Here is an 18,984-nt window from a genome sequence, read left to right on the forward strand (position 1 = left end):
GAACAGGCAGCGAGCAAGTCAAACATTTCAAATCTAAAACATGTGTGTGACTTGATATTTATTTTTAAAACAGTATTTATATATGTTTTTCTCGATTTTGACCACACGGCAGGTGGAAGGGTGGCAACTACCCCCCTTTCGAATTTAAGTGTAAATTTATGCCGACATGAATTGCGCCTGGAAATTTTATTAGTTGCCAATAATAATGCATATTCGCGGTTTCTGGTCGATTATTAATATTGTTATTTTAAATAATATTAATACCCGCCGGCTCACGTGGCGTATGCGCAATCTGCATGCCCACAGCCACTCGAAATTTCGTGGGCGTGGCCAAGCTCCTTGATTTGTGTCTTGTGATGTTTTTGGCTGGGCACAGCTGGCAAAACAAGCCAAGGAAAATGAAAAAGAAAATAACAGCAGCAGAAGCGGCAGTGGCAGCAGCAAATCGACAATAAATCAAATCAAATAAACGAAATGCGACGTACTTTGACTCTTTCCCATTCTCATTCTCATTCTGCGATCCCATAGCCTCTCTGCCATAGTTTTCGCCATAGTTTTCTGATAAATGAGTGCGAAATTCTCGAAATGTCATGGCTGGCAGTTGGCCTTTGGGTTCAAGATGCCAAGCAGTAAGGGTATAGAAAGTATACATATACTAGTATAGTAAAAGTGGAAGGCAGCCAAGAAGTGGCAGAACAATAGGGCAGATAAATGCCGAGGTGTTGGTAGAGCAATTACAATATCTTTTGGCACCGATTTCGCAGTGCAATGTTGCTGCGAATTTTTCGGCAGCACGCTCACTTAAACATGACTGTGGTTCCGAGCAGATATATCTGGAGAAAATTTAATGATTCAAATAAGTGCGGTAGCCAAAAAATGGCAAAATAAGTATTTTGTAAACTCATGACAATATAAAAACAACAAACATTGTTTTGTTGTTGCTTTTTTTTCCTTAATCTGTACAAAATAGTTCTTAGTTAAAAAGAAAACCGGACAATGCAAAGACAACAAATAAAAATTTTAGTCAAAAATAAAAAAAAATGTAGTTTTTAAAAATTTTTAAAGTAAGTTCACAATTTCTGATCTAGAAATATTAAAATGAAATAAACAAAAACAATTTTCTATATTCAAAAACATCAGAGATTTATAAGGTAAAAAAAAAACATTTAGTTAATAAGAACCTAATAACGTATGTCATAAATTATGTAATATATAAGAACAGTTTTTAAAATATCAAGTCAATTAAAAGAAATTTTTAAATCTGTACGATAAATTAGAACATGTGTACACCGCTATTTTCCGCCAACTATCGTGTAATACTCAATAATTTTGATTGGACCAAAGTCCGAAACCCAGTTGATGGCTTGCCAAACGAACTCTTAGCGCGCCATTAACCATATATTCCATACATCCCCCATATCTCATATGCAGTAATATAGTATATGTGGTATATTGTGCCCCCCTGTTGACCGCTCAACATTGAACTCTGGCTTCTTTTCATTCGCACTTTATATCGATGATGCCTCGCCGGCATTTCGGTTTTCTTTTTGTCGCTTTTCTGCGTTTCAAGTCCATTGGTTAATTGAATTGAAATTTTACTATTTCCCCGTTCGTCTCAATTAAGACACACTGGAACTTTTGGCTGCTTGTGTTATTTTTATGAACGGTTATTTTAGGCCCGTTTGACAGCGTTTTGACCCTTTGTCGCCTTTATTTTGATTTCCATTCCCCTCCCCCTCCCCCACAGTTCACTGTTTTCATTGTAATTTCCCTTTGGTACTTTGGGCTACACACTTTCTTGCACTTTTCCGATCTTTTTTCCGGAGGCACAACTTTTAATTTGCGACACGCGCACTGTGCGTTTTTTTATTAATTATTATTTTCATTATTCGGGCTAGATTTTCCGTTTTTTTTTTTTTTGGTTTGTGTTTCTTATTTTCTCGGTTCTTTGGCTGGCGGCAGCATCCAAATCCAACCGCACAAGGCAACTGAGCGGCGGGCGAGCGAACCGAAAGTCAACGAGAGCGGTGGCAGCGACACCGGCAGCGGCGCTGGCAGTGACGCAAGCAGCGGCAGCGGCGGCACAGCAGTTGGCACTTTGTCACCTCAAAACGATGCTGCTTTTTTTTTGCGCCATTTTACTCGACGCAGCCGCGTGGTGAGTTTTCCGCAGCGGCAGCGATCGGTGGTGTGCAGATGGCCAAGATCCGGCTATCCAAAATTGGCTAACGAAATTTTGGAAGTTTTATCTATTTTTCTTAGGAAAAAATTCCATTAAAAAAAAAGCATCTTGTTGAAATTTGAATACCATTGCAAAGGGTATTATAATTTTAGTCATTTCTTGATCAGCAACAGTTGGAGCAGATCTAGCCATGTCCGTCCGTTTGTCCGTCCGTCTGACCGTTTCTACGCAGACTATGCTCTCTTTTTTAGTCTAGCTACCATAGCAACAATCGGAATATTAAAAATAGTTTGCCTTTTTTTTTATTTCTTTTGGATATAATAATGGTGTAAAAATTCAGAACTATGCTTTAAATTTTGTTAAATCGGAAAACGGTATTATAAAGCTGCCTAAGGAACGATCGATTAATTGAGCTGAAAATCATCATACTTTTAATGTTTTTTAGCATATACGCATATAAATCGAAATATAGATGTCTTGAAGAATATTTAATTTTTTCGCAATAGCTGGTAGCGTAAATAAATTTTGCTTGCCGAAGTTTGCTTTCCTTCTTGTTTTTTATAAGTTAAAAGTAAATTTAAAAACATTTGAATACAATTCAGCTGCTTTGCGGAAAAGAAAAATTTAATTTTGGTATTTGGGTATCTCTTATTTTGAAAAAATAGCAATCAGAGTTTCGCCTGGCATTTTTTTAGGCATCTCTAAGAGCGATCTCTCTTTGATTTTTTTTTTTGGCTGTTGTTTTGCCAGCGATTTTCCATTTGGATCGTGATGGTGACATTTTCTAGCTCTGCCGCAGTCACAGTGGCTGACGTTTTCGCTGTTTCGCTGCTTTGTCTCCCGCTTTGATTGTTCAGTTTCGCTTGGCGGATTTTCGCTTTGTGCCTTTCAATTTGCATTTCAATTTTGCCTCCATGCGCCCATCCTCACCTACGCCCTTGCCCACCCCCTTTTTAGCCCCCCCTTTTCAGCCCATTACCCCCCACGCACACACACACACATTCGAATGCTGACGTAGAAGAGAAGAATGCGAAAAAAAAGCAAAACAAATGTTTCATAAAACTTAATTGTAGACGAGTGCTGTTGTTGCTGCCGTACATGTTGCTGTTGCCCCCGTGAATGCTGCTCTTGTTGCATGCCGCCTGCGTCAGCCAAATGCGGAACTGGGCGTAAAAACAAATTCGAATAAAATAATAAAACAACTGGAACTGAAGACATACTAAAGCGATTCCATTTATCACTTTCTGCTTTTCCTGGTTCAAGAGTTTTATTGTCTTGTTCTAAATTGTTATTTTTGTTTGGGAGTTGGAAAGTGGATTTTCGGCTCAGCACGCAAACAGTATTTTTAATTTGTTAGAATTAATTAAGTAGTTTCTTCGAAATAAAATTGTTATTTTAAACTTAAATATATCTTTAATAAGGTTTATTATTGAAATTTTCTATTTTGTTTTGAGATGTCATCAAAATAAATGCAGCAAAATAAATGTTATTTTATAATCTTTTATAATTTAACCAAATCGAATACAGTTATCAAATTGTTTTAACTGCATATGTTTAGGTATATATTTTAAATTATTGAGTATATGTTATCACAAATATCTCAGAATTCTAAATAATATTCTCACTAAATAAAAGGACGTGCCGCCACACAGAACAGTTAGTTCAATCAGGCAATAAAGCGAATTTGGAACACAATCGCATATCCCCCGAGTGTTGTATGCTAATTTCATGTATGCTAAACTTCGGTTTTTCCTCCCTCCCCCCTACATTTTAACCGCCAAAGCGTAAGGTTCCGGGGGATATAGTTTTCCCCGGGGGAGTATTTTCATAAAATTATTTGCCCCGTTGTCATAAAAGTTAAGTTCACTTTTTGTTTCTTCTTGTTCGATGGCTGGTAGCTTACTGCTCTTGTTGTTATTGTTGTCGGTCTTGTATTGCTGTTATTGTGCGGGAGCGGCTGGATAGGGGGAGGGTCAGAGGGGAGCAAAGGAGGAAAATCCAGCGGAATGTCTGAGGACCCAGAGTCGCATGAATGAACCGCACAAGCCTCGGGGACAGACAGAGGAAACCATAGAAAGACGCACGGATGGCCGACTGATACACTGGGAAAAACATTCATTGCTCGCAATTAATATTGTAAATTTCGTATTAGAATTAAAACTTTATTTTACAATGAAACAAATAGATAATATCAATGAATGTTTACCTATTTTTGTTAAATAAATACAATTACGTTATAGTTCAGTAGGTGTTTGGTATATTATATTTTCGGGCGAGGTCCTTGTATTGTGAGTAATATAAATTAGAGATAGAAAAGGTCAATGGAAACTAATAAACAAATAAAACTGTAAAGGAGTTTGAATCATTACAAAAAATGTAATTGCTTAACTTATTGTTTAAAATCAACTTCCTATTTATTGACTGAAATTTGTATTAAATAAATTTATAGTCTAGAAGATATATAGATATAGAAAAAAGTTATTAATTATTAAGGTAGATAGGCGAAAGGGTCGCCTTTTAAATCTATTAAAGCCCCTGCAACTGTGCTGTTACTTCAACTTTGGTGTCCGGAATAATTATTTTTTTTTAGTGCATAAAAGAATTAAGCCCAAAAGTCAAAGATTCCAGTTTGGAGTGTAGACCGCATCCGAGAACAAGAATAAATGGCTGCAGTGTCCGGCATGCGTCGCATGATTGATTGATTTTATAATATTTCCCATTTTATCGAGCAAAAGGTCGGGATGGGATGGGATGGGATGTGATGGGGAAAAAGTAAGGAGTGGCGGCAAATTAAACATATCAGTCAGTGGTCAATACTCAGAATTGCTGTGGAATGGCCAAAATGGGAGCCACAACGGCAGATAATAACGTGTCACGGTTCGGTATCGTAAATCAGTAAATCCAACATTATGGGCCCCCAAACAAAACACCCAGAGACAAGCATTGTGGGCCCTTCTAATGGAGAGCCCCTCAGGAGAGATTTGAATGGGTATGTACGGGGGACAATAAATGGCCATAAATTGGGACAACATGAATCGGAAATTAAAAAAGATACCACCGCTCGCATTAAAGGAAAGCCAACACTCAACAGCACAAATTGCTGCTGAACACCGCATTTCAATATTAATTCATTTTCATTTCCAGTACTTATCTTTGAGTGCACAAGGAGCGGACAAGGGTTAACCAATGTGTACGTACCTGCAAGTAGAAAAGCGATAATAAATATTAGTCATTGGGGAAAATATTAACCTATTTCCGTATCCAAAGTGAGTGAAATCAGCAAGTTATGAATTACTACCGCTGAGTTCACTTAAAGTTTTATTGATAAAATCTTTTCATAACTTTCGGTTTAAAATTAGGAAAAACTAACATGAAAACACTTATTTCAATAATTTAACTGTTGAGAAATGTTTTTTCATTTCAGGTCAAAACGCTCAAAAAAAAAAAAAAAAATCTGATTTTGTGTAAAAATCCTGATAAAAACGCTCGAAATTCGGAGTGTCATACCTCAAATGTCAACTTCAATCGATCGGTCCATTTTTGCAAACAATCACAAATGAAAATGCGAAGTTCGGAAAGAAAATTAACTACTCCTAAGAGTTTTAGTAGACCCAACTGCTCAAACCAAGTTTCATTGAAAAAATCTTTAAAAATATATCGTAACTCTTAAAAGAAAAGCACAGTCTTTTGTTTTATAAATATACAATTTAAAATAAATAGACGGATATACATTTGCGTTGGTAGCCATCGTAAGTCAAGTTAATTTCCAAGCATCGCAACCATGTGGCATTGTTTTTCCTAGGTAGCCTTATTTGTAATATATATTCTAAATACTTCGTTATGATAAACCCGCACTAAGCTAATTAATTTTCCGCGAAACGGAATCGGGTTTCTGGGCAAGTTCTCGCCACGGAAAAGCACACACGCACGCGGGGAGTCCTAATCTATCTAATCCATCAGAGGCGAGTTCTGAATTATCCATAGCCATATCGGTTCCCTTTGGAAAGGGAGAGGACTCCACTAGGTGGTGGTGCTCCTCGTGGTGGATGTGGGTAATGGCGTAATGATGTGGTGTGGTGCAGTGAAACAAATTGGCCGCAAGTGGCTCGTCAGGCTCACACTTCGAGCCTTAAGCTTTGGACACACAGTCAGTTGCCTTCTTGTCATTTCGGGCAATGTAATACGCGGACAACCGACAACGACAAACGGACAAAGGACAACGGACAACGGACACGGGACACTTTGTTTGAATATTATTTATGAGCGGCATTTGGTGTAATTCAAGGAAATCGGTTCGCTGAGCCAATTTAACTTCCCTGACAGTGGGCATACTAATTTTGATGTCAAACGTAGCAAAAGAAAATAACAATTATAATGTTTGGGAAACCAGAAAATAATAATAACAATACTTAAGTAAATTAAAATTTTTAATTTTAAATTCTATATTTATTTTTTAAAAACATTTGTTTTTTTATGTTTGGGGAACCAGAAAAAATAATATAATATTATAAAAATTCTAGTTGAGTAAATTAATAAAGTTGTTTATTTAAAATCAGATTATTATTTATAAAACTGATGCTGTTCTATGTTTGTATCAGGCTCGACTAGTTTTTATCGGTTTTAAATATTAACGCCTATTTAAATGTTTGAAATAATAATAAAAAATTATATGTAATTGTAAATATAATAAATATGAAAAAGATATCCGAAAAGTTTTGGACTTATTGACCTTAGTTATGCAGCCCGGCATTAGATAACCTTGTGATTATCAGAAGCAAATAAAATGAAAGATTTTAATGTTCCTTAATACTCTTTAATAAGTCTCATGATTTATTTGAAGGGCATTTAAAGTCTCTGTACTCTGTACTCAGTACTCCTTGTTTTCGACCCTCCCAACTGGCTTCATTTTTTCGTGCGGCCTCCCATAATTTATTCAAGCCGAGGGTTGGCATACGGCACGCTTTGGTCCAACTTGGCGAGAATTATGAATTGCCAGGGGCGAAATAGAGGCAGTGAGCGGCAGCCGAAGCCTTCGTCTCTAATTAGGCTTTAGTCGACGGGGCTTGGTCCACTGCCCTACACAACTGGACACCTAAAAAAGGCACACGTGTCACACACGCAGGTCAAGTTGGTAACGTATATGGGATACTGGATTCCAGATCCGAGTCAAAAAATGATTTAAACAAAACGGCCGCAATTATGACCCTGCGTTTGCATCTCCAGTCCTTTGTCCCTCTGCTGATCCCAAAATCCTTACCAGGGCCACGTGTTAAGCTCGTTTTAATGAGTCAATTTAAAAGTTGGCCGCTCTAAAAATAGCCACCCAATTTAGGAGGGGATTTGGAAGTTTAGGAGGTGGAGGAACCTTAAATCTCTGGCAAAGTAAAACCGAAAGTAAACAATAAAGAAGGGCCAGGTTTTCTTTTTTTTTTCGCCCAAGTCAAAGCAAACTGCCGGCTAAATTGGTGTATGCCATGTAGGGCAAGGCTTAAAACCCTTGGGTGAACTCCAACATACGTTTAACACTAGTTGCTCCCTTTCAATATTAACATTTTACCTAACCAAATAATGGATAAGGTTGAAATAAATATAAATAAAAAGAACGGCTGAAAATGTCCCCAAATACAAAGTTTTAAATATTACAATTTCTCATTCATAAGAAGTTACAAAACAAAATACCTTTTAAACGAATATAGTACCTAAATTATCATGTTGCATCACATTTGTATTGTAAATATTTAAATAAATAACTAAAAGTATATGTAAAAGGTATTAGTGTTGTTAGATATTCAAAAGTAAAAAAAATTGTTTCTGTTGTTAAAATTATATGATATATAGGCAGTGTTGCTTAAATTAAGGGCTTGTTTCTTTATGTTTCTAAAGAAACCAGAAAACACAGGAAATAAATATTTAAAACAATCTGAATCTGTATCTTGTGGCCACATGCACATCAATTAGATTCCTATGGTACATACCCATCTGCGTAGGTGACGGTGGATCCGGTCATGGATAAGGCCTTGTACCTGGCCTGCTCGTCGGTGGGCAGCACGATGTCCACGGACCGCGATCTGGTTGCGTTGATGTTCGGCACGGTAAGGAAACATCCGTCGGCACTCGGCTGCAGCTCCTCCGATTTGGCGTTCGACGAGAGTTTCGTGAAGCACGAATCCACGGAGGCGGCGCGATCCCGCTTCAGATCGGGCACCATCAAGTAGATGTCCCGCACAACGAAGGCGTTGTGATGACTACCACTGGACGAGGCACCTGCTCCGCCGACGGCGCCGGGTGAGCCACATGTGGCCATGGTCGAGGCCTCGTCGAGCGAGTCGGCCGTGTCCACCGACGACTTGGTGTTGGTGTTGGTATTGGTGTTGCTGTTGTCCACCTCCTCGTGCGAGACATTCTCCAGCGAGTTGCCGGTGGGCTCCACAAAGATCGCCTCCTGTCGCGAAATCGAGCGACGTCTGGCCCGCACCGGAAGACCGCCCATGGCGGCACCGGCATCCTCGGCATCGGCCGCGGAGCAGGGCGTGGCAATGGTCGGGCCCAGGACGGGCAATCTTCCCGAGGCGGAGACGGAGACGGAGACGGAAGAGCAGGGCGACATGGGCGGCGAACCGGGATCCAGGGGTAGATGCGGCGGCGATGGATAGTCGCCGTTGGTTGGACTGAGCGTAAATGTAATGCCGCATGGGGTGGCCGGTTGTGGTGGCAACAGGGTGTTGCCAAAGTGCGGTGATCCATTGTCCGATCCCTCGAGACCCTCGTCCTCGGAGGCCGAGGTCACCGAGCTGCTGCCGATGGTGTGGCGTCGCATTTGCCGCGGGAGACGGGCCCGCGACTCCTCGATGCTGCTGCCCTGGCTCATGTTGCCAATGCGAATGTCCATTTCCAGGGCGGCATCGTCATCCGGATCGTGATCGTGCTCGGACTCCACTTCGGTCCTGGGGTCCTCATCCGCCTCCTCGGTGGCCGCCTCAGTGGTCTCCTCCTCGGCATCCTCAATGGCCGTGCTGCCCTCCTCCTCACCATCGCCATGGTGATGACCATCCCCTGCCTCCTCATCCTCACTGGCCTCCGAACTGGTGTTGCTATAGCTGAGCGCCGACAGCTCGCGATGATCGATAAAGTAGCGCTGCTCGTCTGTCATCAGACGCTCGTACTCCTCCAAATAGAGACAATGGATGCACGGCGGCGGTGTCTTGGTGGACGAGCTGCGGCGAGCTGTCCTCAGTCGGCGGGGCACCTCCAGAAAGGTGCCGGAGTCATCGCTGCCGCCCGAGGCTGTTGCCGAATCGAAGCTATGGGATCGTTGTTGATGGGCCGCCAACGGGACCTGCAGGAAGCCGGCCTCCGAGGAGCGTTCATCCGCCGAGGCTGAGGACGAGGACTGCTGCTTGAGCAGGCTGGAGGAGGCACGCTGCGACTCCAGTTGCATTTCGTCGAAGGAGGCCGAGCGCACCTGCAACGTGCAAAGCGGTTGGTCACGGGGGTCAAAGATAGGTCACTTTTTCAGTGGCGCCCAACGTGGGGCATGCGAAACAAACATAACTAGCACACGTCAACAAGTAACTAATCAAAAGTCATAGAAAGTAACACATGCAAGACACAACAGAAGGGTAACATTAAACTTTCCAAATTTATTGATCAATAAAAGAAATAAACATTGAAAAGGGGCTTCCAACGTGTGCATGCCAACGGAACTGAATTAACACATGCAAAACACATAACTGCAAAGCTATCTCTTGTTTTCGATCCGATAACTATATTAATGCACTTGCATTTAAACATTTTTAACAAAACGTCAAAGACAGCGAAATGACAAAACGAGGTTAAAAATATAAAGGTATTTTATTATTGGCGCCCTATGTGGGAAATATTTCAGTTTAAAATTCACTAGTAAACCATAATGGTAAGTAAAACAAAAAGTAAAAAAAAAGTCAGTTGAAGACAAACCAAGACAACGGGAACAATCCGAATCTGCATGCCGCAGGCAACAACAAACAGTCGATGGGTAACATCGGAATAAATCGATTAAGCACCTTTTTTACCTGCTTGGGCACCTCCAGGCTGTTTTGCATCTTCATTTCGGCACCGGTCGGAGTGCGCGATCGCGTGAAGGTTGTTCGTAGACGTTGCATGGTTGCTGCCGTTGTTGCTTGCAGTTGCTGGTGGAAATTGTTGGTTGTTGACGTTGTCGTTGTCGTTGTTGTCGCTGCCGACTTAGTTGTTGCCGAATTGCTGTTCGAAGCTGTGGGCTCGTGCAGCTGGTCGATGGACGGTTGTTGCTGCTGCATTTCGCTTGGATGTTGCTGCAAAATTGTTGCAAGTTGCTGCTGCTGAGAATTGGTTGTTGCCTGTGGTTGTTGCAGCTGCTGCTCTAGCTGCTGTTTTGATCGTTGTTAAATTGTTGTCGCTGTTGGTGTTTGGATTGTTGTTCTCGTCGTTATTGTTGCTGATGTGGCAATTGCTGCTACTGCTCGCGATTAGTTTGCTATTGCTGGTGTGAATGTTGCTGATATAGTTGTTTTTGTAGGTGGCTAACTGCGGATTGACAATTCTAAAGGCCAATTCCATTTCGATGTTGATGTTCTGTCAAAGATGATTTTTGTTTCTTTTTGTTTTGCTTTTTTTTTTTTTTGTTGTTGTTGCTCTAGCTTCCTGGAGGAGAAGTTTTTGTTTTAATTGTTGGTGAGTTTCAGGACTCTCGTTGTGATTGTTGGTTAACGCCAGAAGCCAGTTCTTGGTTGGCTCTCGGCTTTTTGTTTTACTTTTAATTAATCAAAAGTTTTGCGCTGTGAATGGCAATTTACAAAGGACCCAGAAAAAAGAGAAAGAGGAAGAGAGAGAGAGAGAGAGAGAGAGAGAGAGAGAGAGAAATGGGAGAATTGATTACGTTAGTTAAATGATTAAAAAACAATTTTCCACACTTTTCCTTTCCCCGAAACTTAAACAATGGCTGCAAAAAAAACTGCTCAATTTACACGCCAAACAAATTTTTGCTGACCAATTTCGTGAAAGTCTCAAACGCACACACTCAGTCACTCGCACAAAAGCCCTTGCATCGAAGGTTTTTTGTAAATTGGAAAATCCTTTTATTGCCAACGGGGCTAAAAATTGTTTGTTTGAAGTTTTTTTTTTAAAGAACTGCTGCCTGTGCGAGGGATAAAAAAAAAGCAAAATATCGCCCACCTTTGTTATCGTTATAAAAGATTTGTATACCTATACTGCTCTTTGGGACTGTTTGACTGCATTTCCATTGAAGCATTAATTTTTTAAATTTGGTTTTCCTACTTAATAGAATTCTAAATTTAGAAAAATTTTGAATATTTAACATACATACTATTAAATTATCACTTATCAATAAATTTAAAGGGCAATCAGATTCGATGTCTTTACGATGCCCTTTGACCTGGTCATGTATATTCTTGTTTGCCGTAAGAAGAAGTTTTGTTTTGAACACTTGTTCATCTTTTTTTTGTTTGGTTTTCTATTCCATTCCAAACCATTCCAAAAGCATACCGAGGCACGTGTGTTTAGTGGAAAGTGCTAAATTGACGGGCGATGCGGTTCGCTAACGGTTCGGTTTGATTCCGGGCTGGAAAACGGATGAAAATAGGGGAAATGGGGCGAAATGCGACGGGGCGGTGGTTTCGTTTTGCAGACAATAGGTGGCTGAAGGAAAACAACGGCAAAAAATCCATTATGGCATACCTTTGGCATGTGCCGCACAACTCCTCTGATGGCGGGGTCACCGGGTAAAAAAGAGGGTCATCGGGGTCGAAGGGGCTGATGTACCCACACACATCAGTGGGTGAGTGGAGGGGCGGGCTAAAAAAGGGATGCGGCCGGACAAAGAGCGGCGCCTCTGTTTGTGTGGGTCGCAAATTGAAAGCGTGAAATTAAATGAAAATGATATGGCTTTGAAATTGAATTCCATAGAAATGCCGAAAGTTTGCCAGGTGACGGCATGGAATGGCGTTTGCGAGTCTCAAAGAATTTGCCAAAGTGCGTAATTAAAATGGGAAACTGGGAGGAGAAAGCCCAGAGTAACAGAGATTTAATTGGAAATGGAATGCAAATGCATTGAATGCGCAGCCAAAGCCTACTTTGGCACTGAGAATTCTCAATTGGAACAGCACTTAAACAGTGTGGCCTACTTTCCGGCTGTCCCCAAAAAGATCAAACATAAATAACTAAATATGCATCACAAATAAAGTGTTCAGTTTAGAAGTTTTAACTAATGCTTATGGTACTAAATAGTAGAAAAATAAATACAAATTCAATCACATTCTAGAGGTCTTGAATTTTTCTAGTCACACATTTTGCCTTGTTTTCCAAACGTTCAACTCTTTAACAGCCCTTTAAAAACAAGTACATATTTAAATAAGCCAAAGAAAACGGCCTGTTTAAAGACGAGCTTGTCGGTAAAAGCCTAAAAACTTTTCAGAATGTTCAGTAGAGTGGCAAAGTTTCTTAAACAATTGCCCTGATTTATGCCTGTTGAGTGGCGAGATTGTTGGTAGAAAGGGACTGCTTTGTAATTAAGTAAATTTTAGCCAAGAAAAATGCGCATAAATCTTGGACATTGTTCGCCACTCAGTTAATTAGTGGAAAACTGACAGATTGTTCTTCGGCAGCGATAAGCCAGCATTCGAATGGGAAACCATTTTCAATTGGAGGAAGGCCTCCCATTTTACCACATCTATTCACCATTCACCATTCTCTTTTAACTTTCTGCATCGTTTAAGGGGCCAAGTCAAATATAAACGAGCACACACACATATATATATATATATATACTGTACACTGGCTTATTACAAACACGTTATTTATTTGCCGACCCCTTGACTTGACCCGACTGCCTGCTGCCTTGTGCCTTCAACTTCCCTGATGGCCTCGTAATTGTTCAGAGCCCGCGTGGCACTAAGTAAAAAGTTTTGTATAATTTTTCATAAAGGCAAGGCCCAACGAGGAGCAACAACAACAATACAATATATATATATATATATATATATATATATACAATATATATGTGTACTGGAACTCAAAGCGCTGCAAATGGAGCATCTGGGGAATCGGTGGCGTATGAGGAATGTGACTGAAAGAACCCCCAGATCTTCTCCCCCCATTCCCATTTCCCCTGGCCCTTATTCATTCTCTGGCTGGGCATTGGGAAATCCCCCTTGGCTGCGGCGCCCCTGCCTTTGAGTCTGGCTCATTAAAGGTGCCCACAAAAAAGCAAGCGCTTCACTTGCAGGCCATAAACATTTGTGTAAAATTAATTTGGACCCCCCTTTTAACCTGCAATTTGTCTTAAAAGTTCCCAACGAAAAAAAGCCATGTGCCATTGATGAGCTAAATTTACGGCTATTTAATATGGTTATTTTATGCGTCTTTTGTATGTTAATAAGCAGTTTGGAAACTAAAGAAAAGTTGCTTCATTTATTTAACCTTTGAAATGCCATATCGTTAATTTACCAGTAAATACTCCACTTTTTGTTTTAAGAATAGAAAAATCATGGGGAAGTAAAATGTTAAATCAAAATAAAAAAATGCTTATACTTTTGCCAAAGAGAATTTGGATCTATTGGATCAAATGAAATGCACATTACTTTAATCCGAATACAACATTTCCCGGAACTAAATTTAATGGGAGAGTTGCTCACCTGACCAATTAGAAATCGAAGTTGGGTACTAGTGAAATTTAGAATTTCTGCGAAAAATAAGTTTATTAACTTTCGCCAAGAATTTAATTGGTCCGAATAGCTTACTTTCCCCCTTTTTCGTTTTTTTTTTTTTTTTTTTTTGCCTGGCTCAGACGCTGAAAGTTAATCCGCGGCATTTTAATTTTCGCGGAGGAGGAAAACTGGGGTAAATTAAGTTAGTCAGGCGTGCAACTGCGGTCAAGGATGAGGGGAGGGCGGGAAGTTGTCTCAAATAAAAAAAGAAAAATATGTTAATTTCAATTAATTGTTGGCAGAAGGAAAAGTTGTCGAAAAAAAAAACGAGCCAAAAAGAGAAATTGGTTGAAGCGGAGAAGAGTTTACGCTTGATGGGGGTGTGGGTATGTGTAAGGATTCGAATCGAGCTTGGGTTGGGTTCGGTTTTCCTTTTCGGCAGAATAACTTGGGAGCAGCATCATAATTTGCTGCCATTTGTCGCTGCCAGAAAGGAGACGAGAAGTGTTTTTGTTGCACTTAATGAGTGTTGGGGAAATTATTTAACGCGAAGCGTTTTGGCGCCAACGGATGCGAAAACTTTATCGAGAAGAACGCTGCCGAGTAGCAAAGTGTTCCAGGAAATTCGGCAGAATATTTAAATAAATTTTGTCAAAATAACTTGGCAAACAAAACGAAAAGTGAATGGAAAAACTTTTGCTTTACACCCCAACCTTTTTTCTGTTATTCTGGGTTAATTTTCTCCTCTTTTCTTTGCACTGTTTTGCTTTCGGAGGGTCGGAGTTGATGCACGTGTCCTGGGAATCTGATCGGGAGTCTAAGGACGTGCCCAATGATTTGGCATATTTATCAATGGCAAAGGATTCGGGACTCGGAGATTGAAAAGTGAGCAGAGGGTTTGGCTTACATTTATTTCGTCTCGTTTTTGGCCAACCACTGATCAAGTAAAGTAAACATTTATTGAATTTTAAAATTTCCATAAATATGTATTTACTAAAAATACCTTTTTTATTTATACTTTAAGCTTTTGGACAATTTAGTAATTACACTTTACTCAGTGAAGGGTTACATTAATATGTATATATTTTACAAGTTATTCAAAATATAACAGACAAGCCATTAAAAAAATACCCTTTGCTTTTAAATGTATGATTAAATATATTTAATAATTGTCATGTTTCTTCTTTGAAAATAGATATCACTGAGTTATGTGACAACTTTTCCCAATGCGCATCTTCATCTTTGGCATCTCACTTGGCTGGCACTTTGAATGCAAATTCGATTCGGTTTGCAAGTGGGTCAATAGTGACGTCAGCAGGTCGCAGGAAAAACAAAAAATAATGAAAAACCCATAAAAGCACATACAAACACACACAAAAAAGGGTTTCCAACTTGAGCGACTGCTTCCACTTGAGCAGCCGTTTTTTGTTCGCTTCTCGACGGCTTTTCTCACAGTTTTCCTCGCATTTCCCTGCAATCTCAATCGATGCCGAGTTGCTCTGCAAGTGGAGCAGGTTAAGTGCAAATCCTTGTAAGGATATGCCATCGATAGACCCTTGCACTTGTGTGTGTGTGCGTATGTACATATGTACATGTATGCGAGAGTCTGCGTGTGATCGAAATGTATAAAAATCGCGCTCAAGTCGCGTGTAAAACGCGCCATGCAATTATCAAAAGTGACAGACAAGAAATGAGAAAGAGGCGGCAGGCGGATTGATGGGCGTGCCAGGAAAACTGTGTAAATGCACAGTATATTTTGAAAATGTTCTCAATTACCCGACGAAATTACAATAAATTATTTACTCATTATATAGTATTGCAAGGGGCAGCAAACAAAAAAGACTGACATTATCAATCTGAATAAACAGGTCTTGAGTTAATAATTTATAATAATATATTATTTATTTTTAGTAAAACGACTTTAAGTTATGGAATATATTTACGACCCCTTAACATTTGTTTTTAAAGTGCAACGGAATGTAAAAACAAAACACTTCATTGTGCTAAATTTGTTTTTATGATTTGCATATATAACTTATATTGGATTATTTATGATACAAAATTCGCTGAATTCCGGAATAAGCAAAAGCACTTTTTTAAGGTTTAAAATTAATTTGGGAAATGTAGTGCACGTATGTTATTTGTAAGCATAGTCAAACTCATTGACTTGAAATGTATTTCTTAGTTTTTCCCCATTTTGGACTCACGAAACACACCACATATAAAATCAAATCGCGTGGTTCTGCACTTTTCGCAACCTCTGACCTCCTGACCTGACATCTTTGACACTCTGTTGAAATGGATTTTTGAGTATTCGATTCGATTTGTGTGTCATTGGTTATGTGGTGGCTTCTCCTCCAGTGCTGCCAGTTTTGCCTTTTTTTCAGACTTATCTGTCTATTTATGAACGGTCCTTTTCTGTTATAAATCTTTTATCATAAAAGAAATATTTTCTTTTTTAAATAAACCAGAAAGTGAATCTAATGAATCAGGTTTGTAGAAAAAACGCGTTTTTTGCCTGTGACTAAAAAAATCTGTAAAAATTTGATTTTAAACCAAAAAATTTTAGACCTTAAAATGATAATGTTTTAACTTGTTTTTTATTGCCTAATAAACTAATTATTTTTGATCAGGAATCTTTCTAATTTTTTTTGTTTGTTTTTATTTGTTATTGATCTTTTTAGTTTTTTTTTTAACGGCCCGCTGGCAGCACTGTTCTTTCGCCATGGCAACAGCCCCGCCCCAATGTTTGCCGCCCGAATGACCTTGCTGCCACGCCCATTTTGGTCCGCCTGCCCCTGACAGCCTCTCGAACCGAACAGACGACATTAGCCATAGGAATCGAGGGGCAATATTTGATATCCACTTGCAATTATGTCAGCACACACTGACAGGCCACAGCTCGTTGACTTTTCCAAGCATAAGGGGTGTGCGGGGCTATGGGGAATTCGAGGGGGATAATGCCCGACTCTGGCCAAATCGCACCAAGGTGCTAAGGCAACGGCAGACCTACTCAAAGTCAACATAAAGTGGCCGGGAAATTAGGGCATTTAACATGCGGCTGGTAAAAAAAAACGGTTGGGGTTAAAAAGAGAGCAAACAAGGACAAAATACGCTAAAAACTTGTCTCAATAAACGAGATTGTTGTGCTGGTTGTTTTGTGTTTGTGACGACAAACGAACAAATTTCTACCCTGGAATATCATTACCCAATAAAATGTATGATTAAATAGTAGATATAAACATTTTTGGTTACATTGAATTTAAACACTGATTTATAAATAACCTTTAATCTTAAGTTCTCCAAACCTGAACAACAAATCTAGTTGCTAAATTTAATTAAAAAAAAAAATAAAGGCCTTTAAGTAATAACTTTGAGGAACAAGCTATAGCTCAAATCAAATTCCGCAGAAGTTTGGCCAACTCTTCAAGTTGCGGATCATGCCTCCAAAATCTGTAATCTCCATCAATGCATGAATGGATTTTCTTTCAGCTCACGGACATGGTCAGCCCCCCATCCCCATTTCAGGGCCCTAAAAATAAAATAGAATAATGTGCTAAGCAACTAAGCACATAACAACACGTTGGGATTCGAAGAGTGGAATCGCTGAAATCAGCGATGGCAGTTAGACGCCTCCTGGTAATTTGAAACTTGTTATGGGCCAGGTGCTAATCAATTTTTAAGCAGCTTGAACAAAAAACAGTGCCCCTTTTCCCATTTCCCCGACGTCAACGCCTCCAAAACGGTAAGCAAGTGAAGAAATTTCCATTCGCTTAGTTAGAAATCGGGCTCAGTTGCTCGTCAATTTTCAACTCGAGCGGTTCGAAAATCAATATAGTTTTAATATTTTTTTAAGTGCCCTCAAGTGTCTGCAATTAGACAAATAATGAATTTGGCAAGATGTCGGAATAGCTGAGAGCACAGCGGATCGAGCCAGTTATCGACCGAAAAATGTGAATATTTTTTAAAAAGCGGCTATGCCTCATCTAGTCAATTGCATTACTTTGACACTATCAACGCGGGACCTTCAACAAGACAAATTTTAAATGGTCTGGCAAATGAGTATAATAATTCATTGAATTGTAAAACTTAAAAAATTATAAAATTATTATAAAGGCAAGTATTAAATTCATTGAATTATAATACTTAAAAAATTTAAATATGATTATAATGGCAAGAAACTTAACTACAATATTTTATTTTTATTATTATTTATTTGGTTATTATTTTTTTATAAAGCTAATTATCGAATTAATACATTATAATAGTAAGTCCCCTTGAAATTAATTTTGCCTTGAGAGCTGGCCAAATACCACTGGTTTTTGTCTTAAGAAACCTAATATAAATGTGCAGACTCCCCCAGAACCCTATTTGGCTGCCAGCTTATAGCAACACAATAGTGCAACTTACAGTTTATGTTGATGAGTCTGTCTATATTGACTACTTCGAATTCTCGCTCAATGCACATTATGCTCATTATCTGGCCGGGCTAGATGATTTCAATGGAAGTAGCAAACAGTTTGGGCTAAACATGACCACATTCATAGCATGAAAGGCTCGGTGTTGCATTTGCAGGGACTTTATGGACGGGAGATGCCCTTTCTCTCGCTTCTCACAACAATGGCCTGCAGTTTATTGTAAAGTAATATCTATGGCAAGACCCAACAGCGTATGCAATCAACAGCATCCAACTCCGTCCGGGGCCTTCTAACTTTTTCCATTAACACACAAAAGGAATGCCAGCCAGCATCCTCCACTCACACACATTTGTTTTTGTATTTGGATATATAACCAGGACAAATACAAACAGAAATACAAATAGCATATAGTTCGCATGGGGAAGTGATAATGAGTGCTCGACAGGGGCTTTAGTTGCCACAAGTTTTCGGCACACACAGAGCAGTGCGTTGGTCTGAAACTTGTTAGCATAATCTCTGTGTCCCCACTCATTAGCCAAGTCTCTTTCAATTGCGAAAGTTTTCAGTTAGCTTGGATAAAGACAAGATTAATGCTGACGCTGGACTCCGAGAAATACGAGCATATGCAAAACCAAATACTATAATCTATATTCTACAATCTTGATTCGAAAACTTAAAATATGAGAGTAAAAGAACAAGTATA

The 18,984-nt window shown here is 39.5% G+C and overlaps 1 protein-coding gene across 21 annotated transcripts in view; it reads right to left on the reverse strand.

Annotated features, from left to right (window-relative positions):
- LOC128260272 (eye-specific diacylglycerol kinase) overlaps positions 1-18,984 on the reverse strand; it is a 130,594-nt gene that overhangs the window by 25,567 nt on the left and 86,043 nt on the right. For 9 of the 21 annotated variants that reach the window (XR_008268122.1, XR_008268123.1, XM_052993101.1 and 6 more), the window contains exons 2-3: positions 10,234-10,977; positions 8,158-9,644 (exon numbers count right to left, since the gene is read on the reverse strand). The exons of 2 other annotated variants lie outside the window; for them this stretch is intronic. Coding sequence is in view for 16 of the 19 variants with exons in the window: in XM_052993101.1 (XP_052849061.1) it covers positions 8,158-9,644; positions 10,234-10,479 (1,733 nt within the window). In the remaining 3 variants the exon portion in view is untranslated. Of the gene's footprint in view, positions 1-1,794; positions 2,158-8,157; positions 9,645-10,224; positions 10,978-18,984 lie in introns of those variants that run through there. 10 more of the 21 variants (XM_052993104.1, XM_052993094.1, XM_052993100.1 and 7 more) reach the window with 2 other exon arrangements.

The sequence above is a fragment of the Drosophila gunungcola genome (assembly GCF_025200985.1).
Source record: "Drosophila gunungcola strain Sukarami chromosome X unlocalized genomic scaffold, Dgunungcola_SK_2 000021F, whole genome shotgun sequence".
Classification (NCBI taxonomy): domain Eukaryota; kingdom Metazoa; phylum Arthropoda; class Insecta; order Diptera; family Drosophilidae; genus Drosophila; species Drosophila gunungcola.